General features: G+C 37.4%; 1 protein-coding gene across 1 annotated transcript in view; it reads right to left on the bottom strand.

Annotated features, from left to right (window-relative positions):
• Positions 1-1361: 1361 nt before the first annotated feature.
• SLC39A12 (solute carrier family 39 member 12) overlaps positions 1362-16438 on the bottom strand; it is a 91958-nt gene continuing 76881 nt past the window's right edge. Inside the window, exon 12 of the mRNA XM_033209164.1 lies at positions 1362-1948. Coding sequence (XP_033065055.1) covers positions 1820-1948 — 129 coding nt within the window. The 3' untranslated portion in view covers positions 1362-1819. The remainder of the gene's footprint in view (positions 1949-16438) is intronic.

Genomic DNA, 16438 nt, shown 5'->3' with positions numbered 1-16438 from the left:
ACTTACTCCAAAGCACATGACTTGACTCTTGGGCAACAGAGGTGTGTGCCTAAACTTTCTTGAAGCCAAGTCCGCCCAACGTCTATCACACCAGTGGTACCCCATCCAGCAGAAGCAGCATCACGTGGAAGTGGTTAAAAATCAAGGTCACAGGCCTCACTCCAGACCTACAGAATCAGAATTGATGGATGGAGCCCAACAAATCTGTGTTTTTGTTTAATTCTTGAGATAGGGTCTTGCTCGGTTGCTGAGGCTAGAGTACAAAGGTACCATCATAGCTCACTGCAGCCTTGAACTCTTGGGCTCAAACCATCCTCCCACCTCAGCCTCCCTAGCAGCTAGGACTACAGGCATGCACCACCACACTTGGCTAATGTTTTTTTGTTTTTGTTTTTGTTTTTGGTAGAAATGAGATGTTGCTATGTTGTCCGGGCTGGTTTCAAACTCTTGGTGGTCTCAAATGATCCTCCTGCCTCGGCCTTCAAAAGCATTGGGATTACAGGCATGAACCGCCATGCTCGGCCAATTTGTGTTTTCCATAGATAAGCATTCTGGTTAATTCTTGTTTGTGCCCAAGTTTTAGAACTATTGCACTATCCAATGATGATGCACGGCCCTTGCTTAAATTAAGCTCTAAAGACAACTGGAGAATAAATCCACCTCATTTTGAAATCAAAGAAAGGTAGTTGAAAAAAAAATACTGTGTTTGAGTAGGGCATAGCAAAACAACAACAACAACCAAAAAGCAAAAACAAAAACAAACCAAAAAACCTACTGGCGAGTAAGAAATAGGAGAGATGTTTTTGACTGAGCACCATGAGTCATTTCGGCAGTAAAATGGACTTTTTTCCCTTGTCAAGACATATCATTTAAAAAATAAGAAAAATATAAGGCATCCATTTTCTAAGAAAAATGACTAAAGCCAGGGTTATTTTCTGTTTTAATACTTTCGTTAGGTTATCAGTAAATTGCATGTACATTTCATGAACTTACCTACTGAAATCCTGTTCAGGATTCTGTTTCCTCAGAAAGAAGACAAAATATATCTCACTTGTTAGTGAGATTATTCCCATAAATATCCGCTGTTAAATCTGTGAGAGTTTAGGCATTCATCTACTGCCTGACTCCAGTTTTGTTATTTTAAAAATTTTGAACTTCATCTTATGTTTCCACCTCCCCTTGCCTGGAACAGATTTCATTTGACGACTTACATAGAAGAATGCTGACATGTTATCCTTTAGGCCTCCCAAGATGGCTTGTTAATGAGCGCTCTAGAGTCAGTGGGTGAACTATATATTGGGTTTTTAAGAGATGACTCAGAATCTGACATCCAGTAACAGAAGGTAATAAAAACCACCATATTAAAACTAGTCTTTATTACATTTGCTTGTCACTTAACTTGCTTACAGTTTATAATTGCACAGGGAAAAAAATTAACATCAAAGAAGTAGCAGTTGATTTCATCCCAACAGGCATCTGTCCACTTTAAATGCTACAAACAAACATTCTGTCTTAGGAAAACAGTCTATTTGTTTAAAATTTACTAGAATTCATGCAGAATTTACCAACTACTTTTTAAAAAGCAAGAGTTTTATCATGGTGTTGGAAACCAAAGACAAAATTTCAATTAAGGACAGTCTGATATTTATATGTTTCCAAAAATAAAACTGCGTTATAAAATTAATAAGTTAATGAATTGAAAGATACACACTTTGCCTAAGATAAAAAATTCTTAATTTAAAAATCACTATAGAGTGCAATGAAAGAAACAAAGTAAGACTATATAAATGCATTTTTGAAAGATGTTGACAATCCTAACTTATATTTTAATATTTTGCTCATATATAGCCAAGAGTAGGAGAGAAAGCCAACCTAGGATCAATCCAAAGTTTTGCAGAAGAAACATCATCCAGGGTCGTTGTGTTTGAACATGAGTCATTTCAGGAAGCTAAAAAAAGAATAAAAAACCAGAATAAGATCCAGATATATTCAACTGCTGGGAAAAGCTTGGTGGGAAAACATGAGCGACTGTTATTCAGAACTTAATAACCTTTAAAATTCCCAAAACAGTTACAAAATGCTGAATACCTACTCTATCATGACTTTGAAATGTAAGCTAAAATTAAGCCATTTGATTGTGCTTATGAGGATCCCAGAATTGGCAGTCTTTTTTTTTTTTTTTTTTTTATCCTTTTCTTTTGAAGCAGGGTCTTTGCTCTGTCACCCAGGCTGGAGTGCAATGCCTGTGATCACATTTCACTGCTACCTCCTGGGCTCAAGTGATCCTCTCACCTCAGCCTTCCAGGTGTGAGCCACTGAGACCAGCTAATTTTTGCATTTTTTGTAGAGAGGGGTTTCCCTGTGTTGCCCAGACTGGTCTCAAGCTCCTGGGCTCAAGCAGCCTGCCTGTTGTGGCCTCCCAAAGTGCTGGGGATTATAGGCATGAACCACTGGTACAAGGTACATGCATTGGAATTTTCCAATACTTTTTTTTTTTCTTTCTTTCTTTCTTCCTTTCTTTTTTTTTTTTTTTTTTTTTTTTTTTTGATTCAGGGTCTCACTGTTGCCCAGGCTAGAGTGCAGTGATGTGATCATAGCTCACTGTGGCCTTGAACTCTTGGGCTTAAGCAATCCTCCCACTTCAGCCTCCTGAGTAGCTAAAACTGCAGGTGCACACTACCCTACCCAGCTAATTTTAAGGTTTTTAGTAGAGATGATCTCTTGCTATGTTGCCCAGGCTGATCTCAAACACTGGGGCTCAACTGATCTTCCTGTCTCAGTCTTCCACAGTGTTGGAATTACAGGCACAAACTACCGCACTCAGCCCCAATACCTTTGCTTCTCAACAGTTTTAAGTATTTTTTAATAGTTTTCTCCAAAGCCAGACAACATAGGCTACCACCTTCCTTTATCCCAGTAAGCTGCATCTCAAACTGCATCTGTGAGGAGATGCAGTTATACCCTCTGTAGTCATTTACAGGCTCAAACTTTGATTAATCTGATTTCCAAATACGGAATAAGACCTTGGGTAGTTCCCTCTCCTCCTCCTTCTCCTCATTTTTCAAACAGGATTATTCATTATCTTTGATAAAACATGGCTGAATTAACAGCATATCCCATCTCTGTCCCCACTGCCACCTGGCTGTTGTGAGTCTTTGATAAAGTACACAGTAGAAGTGGTTTCTGGAAAGGTTTTGTTGGCAATGACTTATAAAGTATAGGTCATCTATTGAGCCATCATGCTTATTTCAAGTGGATTATTACAGCGAAAAATATTTCAGGCAAGATAGAAGCATGGTAGTAAAAACGGTTCTGGTTCAAGAGATACAATTTGAGATGAATTTTCAAATCATCAGTATCTTCATGAACCTACATTTTAGAAAAGCTCATTTTTGAATTTCCATCTTTGCCTCACACTTCCAGGAAGGATCTTTGGCTGGGGAGAAGTAGACCCTAGATTAGGGTCGATTTAATTACCAAAATGTTTTAGGTACAAAAACACAGAGCTAGAATTAATATCTTGGAAATTATAGCAGAATTTCAAGCTGTTTCTGTTTTGATTAAATCCAAAAAAGTCCCAATTATTTTTATTTATTTATTTATTTATTATTTATTTATTATTTATTTATTTATTTATTTATTTATTTTTGAGACAGAGTTTCACTCTTGTCGCCCAGGCTGGAGTGCAGTGGCATTGCCTCCCGGGTTCAAGCAATTCTCCTGCCTCAGCCTCCCAAGTAGCTGGCAGGCCCGTGCCACCACACCTGGCTAATTTTTGTGTTTTTAGTGGAGACTGGGTTTTACAATGTTGGCCAAGCTGGTCTTGACTCCTGACCTCAGGTGATCTGCCCACCTTGGCCTCCCAAAGTGCTGGGATTACAACATTGTCCCAAATTTTTAAAACAATTGTTCAATCTATTATTTTTCTCACTAGCCTAAGCTTATAAACCTACTGCTTGCTTGGAAGATTTAATACCTATCAAATTGAATGTATCTTTTATGAGAGTCAGTGACCCTACTCCCAGTGAGAAAATCAAGAATTCTTTATTCTTGTATATAGGTGACAGCATTATCCACCAGAAAACATCATGAATATTTTCACAACTCCAGAGGCAACATTTACATGGAATCCAATGTCTTCAGGAGTTGCAACAGGCTCCTGTGCAGTGGTGTGATCTTGGCTCACTGCAATCTCCACCTGCCGGGTTCAAGCAATTCCCCTGCCTCAGCCTCCCAAGTAGCTGGGACTACAGGCACGCACCACCATGCCTGGCTAATTTTTTGTGTTTTGGTAGAGATGGGGTTTCATCGTGTTGGCCAGGATGATGTCCATCTCCTGACCTCGCAATCCACCCACCTCAGCCTCCCAAAGTGCTGGGATTACAGGTGTGAGCCACCGCACCTGGCCTAGCTGTGCCTTCTAGCAGCACTTCTTTCCTGCCAGGTCTTTCAGGTTGTTCTGGCTACAAAGTCTTATGTGATACTTATTTGCCTTTCATTTACATCTATTTATCACGTCCTTTCTTATATATTTTTCCCTCTTTTATTTCTCATAATCCTGCAAGTGATAAAACTATTCACTCCTTTCAGTTTTGAAGAAACGTTAGCTCAGAGAGGATAACAGCTCACCCACAGTCACATTGTTGTGATGTCAGAAGAAGGACAAGAAACCAGGTCTCCCTGTAACTGTAGTGAACATACAAATAACTGCAAAGAACAACTCTATCTGAAATTCACCCTTTCTATCTGAAATTCATCCTTGTCTATTATGACAAAGGGCAAATTGGTCTAATTAGAAAAAAATGGAAAATGTCAATGGCAGAAACGTCCTATTAGGCATAAAAGTGTCACTGCACTTAATGAAAATTTGATAAAATACATGATGCAATCAATAATGAATTAGTTATCAATAATCAATAATCAACACTTAATAAATCAATAAACAATAACAGCAAACACACCAACAGAAAATTAGGCAAAAGATACCAAACAGGTAATTCAAGAGGAGGAAAATTAAATGGTCCAAAAAATTTTGGAAAAAGGTACAATCTATAATAATTTTTAGGCTGGGCACGGTGGCTCATACCTGTAATCCCAGCATTTTGGGTGGCCTAGGCCGGCAGATCATTTGAAGTCAAGAGTTTGAGACCAGCCTGGTCAACATGGTAAAACTTATACTCTATTAAATAATAAACATAAAAATTAGCCAGGCATAGTGGCAGGTGCCAGTCATCCCAGCTACTTGAAATGCTGAGGCAGGAGAATCGTTTAAACCTGGGGGGCAGAGGTTGCAGTGAGCCAAGACTGTGCCACTGCCCTCCAGGCTAGGCGACAAGAGTGAGACTCCATTTCTATATATATATATATATATATATATATTTCTATTATGCTATTATGCTGCCTTTGTTATAAAAGATATCACAGTACTGGTTCTATGTTTTCAAGGCAGACAATATGTGTTTGAAAAGACTTGGCTGGGCGCGGTGGCTCATGCCTGTAATCCCAGCACTTTGGGAGGCCGAGGCGGGTGGATCACGAGGTCAGGAGATCGAGACTATCCTGACTAACACAGTGAAACCCTGTCTCTACTAAAAAATACAAAAAATTGGCTGGGTGTGGTGGTGGGCGCCTGTGGTCCCAGCTACTCGGGAAGCTGAGGCAAGAGAATGGTGTGAACCTGGGAGGCGCCGCTGCACTCCAGCCTGGGTGACAGAGTGAGACTCCGTCTCAAAAGAAAAAAAAAAGGAAAGAAAGAAAAGACTAAAAGCTCATAGATATAGACAAACAGTGCAAATCAACATTTCAAAAAAAGTTTAATGAGATTCTCATCCTGAAATAAAAGTTTCAATTTCAATTTCGGTGGCCTATGTGAACTTCCTGTGTTCACACATAAATCAATTTGGTGAGAAACCCAGCTAAACCTGCTTTTGTGACAATACTTAGCTCTTTTTAGTATGATTATGGATGAACATATGAACCATAATGTCTCCTAGATACCAAATACCAGAGTCCTACAGAAAGTCTTTCCAAGAGCTACAAATATGAAATGCCAAAACTCAAACCCTATCTAATTATAGCTTTCCACCTTCTCTTAATCTCCATACATGTATATATTTTTCCATCATTTTAGCCAGTAAATTTTGAAGGAAAATAAAGGTTCATATGAATCAATTTTCAAGAGTATTTATTTTATTTCTTTGTTAGAAATTTAAAATTTCTGGCAAGAGTTTAAATGCCACCATTTCCCTCCTGAATTTCAAAAACAAAAGAAAAATCCCTTCTTCCTCCAGGGCAGTTAAGTCCTGTTATTGAGCAATTTTACTGATCTTGATTTATACTCTAAGAGTAGAGGAGGGAAAATGATGAATAGAGCATATTAACAATGAAGTAAAGGTACAGAGAAAAAGGAGGACATTTTAGCAAAGTGTCTTGCCCAGAGGTAGTGCTAAGATAAATTTTCTTTAGATTTCTGCCAGAAACTTGGAAACCTTGAAGTAGAGAAGTAACTTCCTTTCTTACCACTATGTTTCACAAGTTGTCCAACCCAAATCAGTAGATACAAAGAGTTGTTAGTCAAGTAGTTGTAATTTTCTGGAAATAAAAAATCTTTATTTAGCTAAAGTGCATCCCTTTGGTCTGCCATTGTTGAGTTCTTTTTTCAATTGTGAATCAAGGCCCAGGTAAGAAATGCCTTAAAATGCAGCAGAGTCCACAAACTATGACTTATCCACAGAGAATGGTCCCCACAAGTTCTGTCACCTAACTGAAAACTACTTGTGATGGCTAACTGCTAAGTCACATTTCTGAACATTTTAGAAAGTGACATTAAGAAAATGTTTTGGTGGGGCGCGGTGGCTCACACCTGTAATCCCAGCACTTTGAGAGGCCGAGGCGGGTAGATCACCAGAGGTCAGTAGTTCGAGACCAGCCTGACCAGTATGGTGAAACCCCATCTCTATTAAAAACACAAAAATTAGCAAGGTGTGGTGGCAGATGCCTATAATCCCAGCTATTTGGAAGGCTGAGGCTGGAGGATTGCTTGAACCCAGGAGGTGGAGGTTGCAGTGAGCCAAGATCACACCACTGCACTCCAGCCTAGGTGACAGAGCAAGACTCCATCTCAAAAAAAAAAAAAAAAAAGAAAAGAAAATGTTTTAAACTTGAGTCAATCCCTAAAACTGCATTCCTAGTCAAGTTGAAGCTTTAAAATAAATACTCATGAAGAAAATTAGGAGAACCATCAGGAAAGAAAGTAGACAGATACCAGTATCTGGTCCTATGTGATAACCGTAAACTTGGGAGAACGTGTCACAAAGAAGGATGATCTATAATACATCCTCTGGAACTTGTATTTTGTCCCTCTTTCTTGTACATCTGAGTTTCAGACTCTCATGACAAGCAAAGGCTTTGCTGTCCATTTCCATCGTAATCTGAAACTGGTTTCCTGTTGGCATCACTAAAGACCCATTATCAAATATTTCAACATTTACCTTTATCCATGATTCATAAATATACACACTGAAGAAGAAAGATCAGCCTCCAACGCTTCCAAGATAAAGACGTCAAAGAGCTTTCATTGATAAAATTTGCAATTCAAATATAGAAACAATATTCATTTACTGATGACATTTAGAGACATCTCCCCTGAAGGTAAGGTTGTACTTTAAGTATTTTTCTCTCTCAGGAATGCATAGCTTTTGGCATTATGAACGTTTAGAAGTGATTTGCTTCTCCATTCATAAAGTTCACTTAACTGACGTATGACATCTTTTTCCAAGAGGGGTCCTAAAAGTCATTGTGCACATGGAGGCAGATATATATTTGCATTTGATAAGCAGAACCATATTTGTTTCTACGGAATGTGATAAAGAAGAAAACTCAGAAACTTCTCTTGGGGGCATTCTAAATATGCTTAATTTCTGGAGGAACACACATTCTGTGGGAGTCTCTAACTCCAGCCCATTTGTAAATGGCTTAGTTTGTCCTTGCAGAAGGCAAGCATCTAAGAACAAAATGGAACTGATGGTGCAAGTCACCATTTGGCTTACAAATGAGCAATTGCCACTCTGTCCTAACAAGTAAAGCTGATCAACTGAAAAATTAACAACTCTTTTTAGATGCATCAGAGAAAGGTACACACTGTCTCAGACACTGGAGAGACAGCAGGTAGACTTAGACAGTCACAACTTACCAGAGCAAAAGCCCAGTAGCAGAAACCTCTGCTAGAACCAGTCAGTGGAAGGTTAAGAAAATCTGACTGTAGGCTGGGCGCGGTGGCTCAAGCCTGTAATCCCAGCACTTTGGGAGGCCGAGACGGGTGGATTGCGAGGTCAGGAGATCGAGACCATCCTGGCTAACACGGCGAAACCCCGTCTCTACTAAAAAAAAATAGAAAAAACTAGCCGGGCGAGGTGGCAGGCGCCTGTAGTCCCAGCTACTCGGGAGGCTGAGGCAGGAGAATGGCGTAAACCCGGGAGGCGGAGCTTGCAGTGAGCTGAGATCCAGCCACTGCACTCCAGCCTGGGCGACTGCGAGACTCCGTCTCAAAAAAAAAAAAAAAAAAAAAAAAGAAAATCTGACTGTAAAGAATGAATTGCTGAAAGCTCAGCCTGGACAACTCTTGAGTTTAAAATTCCAGAAGACCCAATCATAGAAGGCCCCCAGATTTTGTGAGTTTTACCTCCAGGAGCTCCACAGGTTCTCACAGTGAAAACTGGAGAAAAATCTTCTTATACTTCTGGTAGTGGGAGAGGGAAAATAATCATTTTGAAATATACCAGAGCATTCTGCTCTTAACAAGATCTTCCCTCAGGGGAAATTGGTTAACCAGAGCCTAACTTGTTGGGGTTTTATCAAAGCCTAATCTACCTGTGGAAGGAAAATACCAAATTTCAGCCATTTCTAGCCATCCTGTCTTACTTGGGGGAAGGGATAATGAGAAACACTGATGAAGTTCATAGTCCAAGGCACAGGCTTACTAAAAGACTGAGATCTACCAAAGGACTAAAGAGCCTTCCCCTTCCCATATGTATTCCTTAGTACCACATTACTAATGGCCTATTTAGCACAATTCTGTTCACTCAGTACAACATGTCTACCTTTCAAATTATAGGACATGTTAAAAGGCAAAAAACGGTTTAAAGAAACTGAACAACCATCAGGATCAAAATCAGACGTAATAGAAATGTTGAAATGATTGGACCAGGAGTTTTAAAATACTATGAATAATATGCTAAGGAACTTAATAAAAAAGGAGACAATATTCAAAACAGAAGGAAAATGTAAGCAGAAAAATGGAAATTATTAGAAAAATAAAAAATAAATGCTAGGGATTAAAAACACTGTAACAAGAATGAAGAATGTCTTTGACAAGCTAATTAGTAGATTAGACATGGTTAAAGAGAGAATCTTTGATCTTGAGGATTTTACAAAACAAACTTGAAAAACAGAAAGCCAAAGAGAAAAAAGGACTGAAAAAAGAAAACTCTGAACAGAATATCCAAGAACTTTGGGACAACTACAAAAGGCATAACATATTAGAAAAAGGAGAAGGAGGCAAAAACACCAGAAGGAATATTTGAAACAATACTGAGAATTTCTCCAAATTAATGTCAAACACTAATTTATAAATATAGGAAGCTCAAAGAACATCAAGCAGGAGATATGCTTAAAAAAAAACCCTATATCTATGCATATCATCTTTAAACTTCAGAAAACCTTGAAAGAAACCAGATGAAAAATACATCTCACCTTTAAAGAGGCAAAGATGAGAAGCGTCTGACTTCTCGGAAACTGTGCAAGCAAGAATTTAAATATTTAACTAAATATTTAAGTGAACTAAAATATTTAAACTAAACTAAATATTTAAAGTGTTAAGAGAAAAAACCACTCACCTAAAATCCTGCACCCTACTAAATTATATTTCAAAAGTGCAGGAGAAATAAAGACTCTCTCAGAAAACAAAAATAGAGGGAATTTGTTTGTTACCAGTAGCCATGCCTTGTGAGAAATGTTAAAAATTCTTCAGAGAGAAGGGAAATGATACTGGTCAAAAACTTAGATCTACATAAAAAAGAATAGCACTTGAGAACGAATACGGGAAAGTGGATGCAAACACAAGGAAATACAGAGGAACCAAGTGGCTAAGAGCCTGTCTACTGGTCATTACTCTTAAGCACCACATACTGGATTAGAACCCAAATTTCAACACCAAAAATACTATGCTAATATAGACCTCTGTGAAACCAGGGACTAGAATTCAGCCACAAAAAAAGACCCTGCACAAAGCCTTGGCCCTCTGGAAACATCCAGAAATGAAGCTAACTGACCAGGCTCAAATTACACCACAGCTAAAGGAACATCAGCCCACGTGGATGCGAACAAACCAGAACAAGAACCCTGGCAACTCTAAAATCAGGAGTGTCTCCTTACGTCCAAACTGCCACACTAGCTCCCCGGTAATGGCTGTTAACCAGAATGGAATGGCTGAAATGAAAGACCTAGAATTGAGAATCTGGATAGCAACAAAGATCATCGAGATTCAAGAGAAAGTTGAAACCCATTCCAAGAAATCTAAAGAATCCAGTAAAATGATTCAAGAGAATGAAAGATAAAATACCCATTTTAAGAAAGTATCAAAGTGAGCTGACAGAATTGAAAAACTCACTGTATAAATTTCGTAACACAATTGGAAGTATTAACAACAGAATAGACCAAGATGAGGAAAGAATATCAGAGCTTGAAGAGTGGTTCTTCGAATTAACTCAGTCAGACAAAAATAAAGAAAAAAGAACTAAAAAAAATAAAATCTGAGAAAGATGGGATTATGTAAAGAGATAAAATCTATGACTCATTGACATTCCTGAAAGACAGGGAGAAGAAGCAAGCAAATTGGAAAGCATATTTGAGGATACTGTGCACGAAAATTTCTTCAACCTTACTACAGGGGTTGACATTCAAATTCAGAAAATTCAGAGAAGAAAACCCTTGCAAGATACTATATAAGAAAATCCCCAAGACACACAGTCATCAGATTCTTCAAGGTCAATGCAAAGGAAAATATATTAAAGGCAGCTAGAGAGAAGGGGCAGGTCACCTACAAAGGGAAACTCATCAGACTAACAGTAGATTTTTCAGTAGAAACACTACAAGCCAGAAGATGTTGGGGGCCTAATTAAGAATCTTTAAAGAAAAGAAATTTCAACCAAGAATTTCATATCCAGCAAAACTAAGCTTCGTAAGTAAAGGAGAAATAAAATCCTTTACAGACAAGCAAATGCTAATGGAATTTGCAACCACCAGACCTGAGGTACAAGAAGTCCTTAAGGAAGGGCTAAGCAGAAATGAAAGACCATTACCAGACACCATACAAACACACTGAAGTACATAGACTACTGACTCTATAAATCAAATACACAATCATGTCTACATAACAACTAGCTAACAACACGATAACAGGATCAAATCCATACATATCAATATTAACCTTGAACATAAACAGGCTGAATGTCCCACTTAAAAGGCACCGAGTGGTAAGTTGGATAAAGCAGCAAGACCTAAATGTATGCTTTCTTCAAAGAGACCCATCTCACATGCAAGAACACCTATAGACTCAAAGTAAAGGGATGGAGAAATATCTATTAAGGAACAGAAATCAGAAAAGAGCAGGGGCTGCTATTCTTACCTTAGACAAAACAGACTTTAAGCCAACAATGATCAAAAATGACAAAAAAAAAGGGCATTACATAATGATAGAAGGTTTGACTCAACAAGATGTAATTATCCAACCAATGGAACAGGTTAGAAAACACAGAAATAAAGCTGTACACTTACAATGATCTGATATTTGACAAAGCAGACAATAACAAGCAGGAAAGGACTCTCAATTCAATAAATGGTGCTGGGATGACTGGCTAACCATGTGCAGAAGATTGAAACTGGACCCCTTTCTTTCACCATATACAAAAATCAACTTGAGATGGATTAAAGACTTAAATGTAAAACCTAACACTACAAAAATTCTAGAAGAAAGCCTAGCAAATACCATCCTGCATATCAGTCTTGGCAAAGATTTCATGACAGAGACTCCAAAAGCAATTGCAAAAAAAATCAAACGTTGACAAGTGGGACCTCATTAAACTAAAGATCTTCTGCACAGCAAAATAAACTCTTGACTGACTAAACAGCCTATAGGATGGGAAAAATATTTGCAAACTATCAATCTAAGAAAGGTCTAATATCCAAAATCTATAAGAAACTTAAATAAATTAACAAGCAAGAAACAAATAGCCCCATTAAAAAATGAGCAAAGGACATGAACAGACATATCTCAAAAGATGACATACACATGGCCAACAAGCATATGAAAAAATGCTCTATATCACTAATCATTAGGGAAATGCAAATCAAAACCACAATGATGCGCCATCTCATACCCATTAGAATGGCAATTATTAAAAAGTTAAAAAACAGCAGATACTGGTGAGGTTGCAGAGAAAGGGAATGCTAATATACTGCTGGTGAAAATGTAAATTAGTTCAGCCACTGTGGAAAGCAGTCTGGAGATTTCTTAAAGAAGTTAAAATACAACTACCATTCAACTCAGCAATCCCATTACTGGCTATATATCCAATAGAATATAAATCATTCTACCATAAAGACACACGCACCCATATATTCATCACAGCACTATACACAGTATCAAAGACATAGAATCAACCTAAATGCCTGACAATGGTGGAGTGGATAAAGAAAATATGGTACAAATACACCATGGAATGCTATACAGCCATAAAAAAGAAAGACTGCATCTTTTGTGGCAACATGGATGAAGCTGGTGGCCATTATCCTAAGTGAATTACAACAGGAACAGAAAACCAAATACCACATGTTCTCACTCATAAGTGGGAAATAAATACTGACACAAAGAAGGGTATAACAGACATTAGGGCTTACTTAAGGTGGAGGGTGAGGATTGTAAAACTACCTATTGGGTATTACATTGATTGCCAAGGTGACAACATTATCTGTATACCAAATCCCCACAATATGCACCTTACCTATGTAACATACTTGCACATGTATCCCTTGAACCTAAAAAAAATTGGAAGATAACTAAATGAACAGATCTAGCAGGCAGAAAATCTGTAGACATAGTTGAATTCAGCAGGACATCAACCAATTGGACATAATTGACATCTATAGACTACTTTATCCAACAAAAGCAGATTGCAAATTCTTCCCCAGCTCATGTGGAACATTCACCAAGATAGACCACATTCTGGGCTATAAGACTGACCTTAACAAATTTAAAATAATGGAAGTCATACAATTTCTATTCTTAGGTCATATGGATTAAACTAGAAATCAATAACAGAAAGATAGCCGGAAAATACCAAAAGAACTGGAGATTAAATAACATACCTCTAAATAACACATGAGTTAAGAAAGAAATCTCAAGAGAAACTAAAAAAGTTTTGAATGAATGAAAATAAAAACAAAATTTGTCAAAATTTGTGAGACAAGAGTGAGAGTGGTGCTCAAAGGGAAATTCAGAGCATTGGATTTCAGAAAAGAATCAGAAATTATATATATCAGAAAGCAATAAAGATCTAAACTCAATACTCAAAGCTTCCTTCTTAGGAAACTAGAAAAGGAAGAGCAAACTAAATCCAAAAGTAAGCAGAAGAAAATAATGAAAGAGCAGAAATCAATGAAATTAAAATCAGGTAATCAATATAGAAATTCAACAAAGCCAAATCTGGTTCATTAAAAAGATTAATAAAATAGATAAGCCTCTAGCTAGGCTAACAAAAAAAAAAAAGGAGAGAAGATACAAAGTATTGATGCTGGAAATCAAAGAGAGGATGTCACTACAGATTCTGTGAACATTCAAGGATAATAAAGAAATATCAGGAGCAACTCTATGCCCCCAAATTTGATAACATAGATGAAATGGACCAATTCCCTGAAAAACACAGTCAGCTAAAACCCACACAAGAAGCAATAGACAATTTGAATAGGCCTTTATCTATTAAATAATTTGAATTAATAATCAATAACCTCCCCAAACAGAAATCACCAGGCCCAGATGGGCTCACCAATGAACGAAACACCTTAGGAAAAAATTTTACCAATTCTCTAAAATCTCTTTCAGAAAGCAGAAGTAGAAGGAATCTTTCCAACTCATTTTGTGAGACTAGCATTATCCTAAGAACAAAACCAGGCAAAGACATTACAAACAAAGAACACCAACAGATCAACCACAGAGCAATGCTTCTCAAAAATATAGATGCAAAAATGCCAAACAAAGTATCAGCAAATCAAAACCAACAATGTACAAAAGGAATTATAACCTCAATCAAGGAGGGATTTATTCCAGGTATGCAAGGCTGATTCAGCATTTGGAAATCAGTTAACATAATCTATCACATCAACAACTAAAGAAAAAAAATTACATGATCATATCAATAGGTGTAGGAAAATAATTTGACAAAATCCAACATTCAGTCATGATAAAAACTCTCAGTAAACTAGGAATGAAGGTAATTTCCTCAACTTGATAAAGAACATTTACAAAAACCTATAGCTAACATATACCTAATGGTGAGAAACCAGAAGCTTTCCCAGTAAAATCAGAAGAAAGGCAAGGATGAGCCCTCTCACTGCTGCTTCTCAATATCATACTGGAAGTTCTGGCTAATGCAATAAGATTAGAAATGGAAATAAAAGACATGCAGATTAAAAACAAAGAAATAAGACTGCCTTTGTTCACAGATGACATGATAAATATAAAGAAAATCTAAAAGATTCAACAAGAAAGCTCCTAGAACTGATAGTCAAGTATAGCAAGGTTGTGGAATACACGGTTAATATTCAAAAGTCAACTGCCTTTCTCTATATCGTCAGTGAACAGGTGAAATTTAAAGTTAAAAACCCATTACCATTTACATTTGCACTTCCAAAAATGAAACATCCAGTTATCAATCTAACAAAATGCACAAGACATATATGAGGAAAACTACAAAACTCTGACAAAGGATATCAAAAAACTAAACAAATGGAGAGGTATTCTATGTTCAAGGATAGGAAGACTGTATATCCTCAAGATGTCAGTTATTTCCAATTTGATTCAATTCAATCCAAATCAAAGTCCCAGCAAGTTATTTAACAACAAACAGATTTTAAAGTTTACATGGAGTGGAAGAAAGCCATAGTAGTCAACTCAATATTAAAGACCGACACTGGAAAATATTGGAGACCTGACACCACCTGACTTCAAGACTTACTATAATGTTACAGGAATCAAGACACTGCTGTGTTGCAAAAATAATAGACAAATAGATCAATGGCATATAACAGAGAGTCCAGAAATAGACCTAGATAAATACAGTGAGCTGATCTTTGATAAGGGAGTAAACACAATAAAATGGAGCAATGGCCTCTTTTCAAAAAATAGTGCTGGAACAACCTGAAATCCACTTACAAAAAAAGTGAATCTAGACACAGTCTTAACAGTCTTCACAAAAAGGTGGATGGATCATGAGGTAAGGAGTTTGAGACCAGCCTGGCTAACATGGTAAAAGCCCATCTCTACTAAAAATACAAAAATTAGCCAGGCGTGGAGGCATGCACCTGTAATCCCAGCTACTCAGGAGGCTGAGGCAGCAGAATTGCTTGAACCCAGGAGGGAGAGGTTGCAGTGAGCCGAGATCGTGCCACTGCACCCCAGCCTGGGTGACAGAGCGAGACTCCGTCTCAAAAAGAAAAAAATTAATTCACAATAAAGCATAGACCTGAATTAAAAATGCAAAACCATAAAAATCCTAGAAGATTATGATAAAAGAAATCTAGGTGACCTTAGGTATAGCAATGACTTTTCAGACAAGATGCTAAAGACATGATCTATGAAAGAAAGAATTCATAAGCTGGGCTTCATTAAAATTAAAATGTATTTTTAAAAATATGTAAGTAGATAATTTATTTGGGCCAAGGTTCAGGAATGCAATCCAGGAGCATAGATTCAAGCTGCCCTAAATATATACTCCCAAAATTAAAACCTCAGTTCGGTGAAAGACAATGTCAAGAGAATGAGAAGATAAGCCACAGACTGGGAGAAAACATTTGCAAAACATTATCTGATAAAGGAATTGTATCCAAAACACACAAGGAACTTTTAAAAGATAATAGGAAAACAGACAATTTCCAATTAAAAATGGGAAGACCTGAGTAGAGACTCGCCAAAGATGTATGATGGCAAGTAGTCATATAAAAAGATGCTTAGCATTTTATATTATTAGGGAATTGCAAATTACAACAACAATGAAATACCTCTATACACCTATTCGAATGGCCAAAACCCACAACACTGACAGCAACAAGTGCTGGTAAGGATGTAGAGCAACTGGAACTCTCACTCATTGCTGATGGAAATGCCGAA

Source organism: Trachypithecus francoisi, unplaced genomic scaffold, assembly GCF_009764315.1.
Source record: "Trachypithecus francoisi isolate TF-2019V2 unplaced genomic scaffold, Tfra_2.0 Lachesis_group9, whole genome shotgun sequence".
NCBI lineage: Eukaryota > Metazoa > Chordata > Mammalia > Primates > Cercopithecidae > Trachypithecus > Trachypithecus francoisi.
This window is presented reverse-complemented; position numbering and strand designations above follow the sequence as displayed.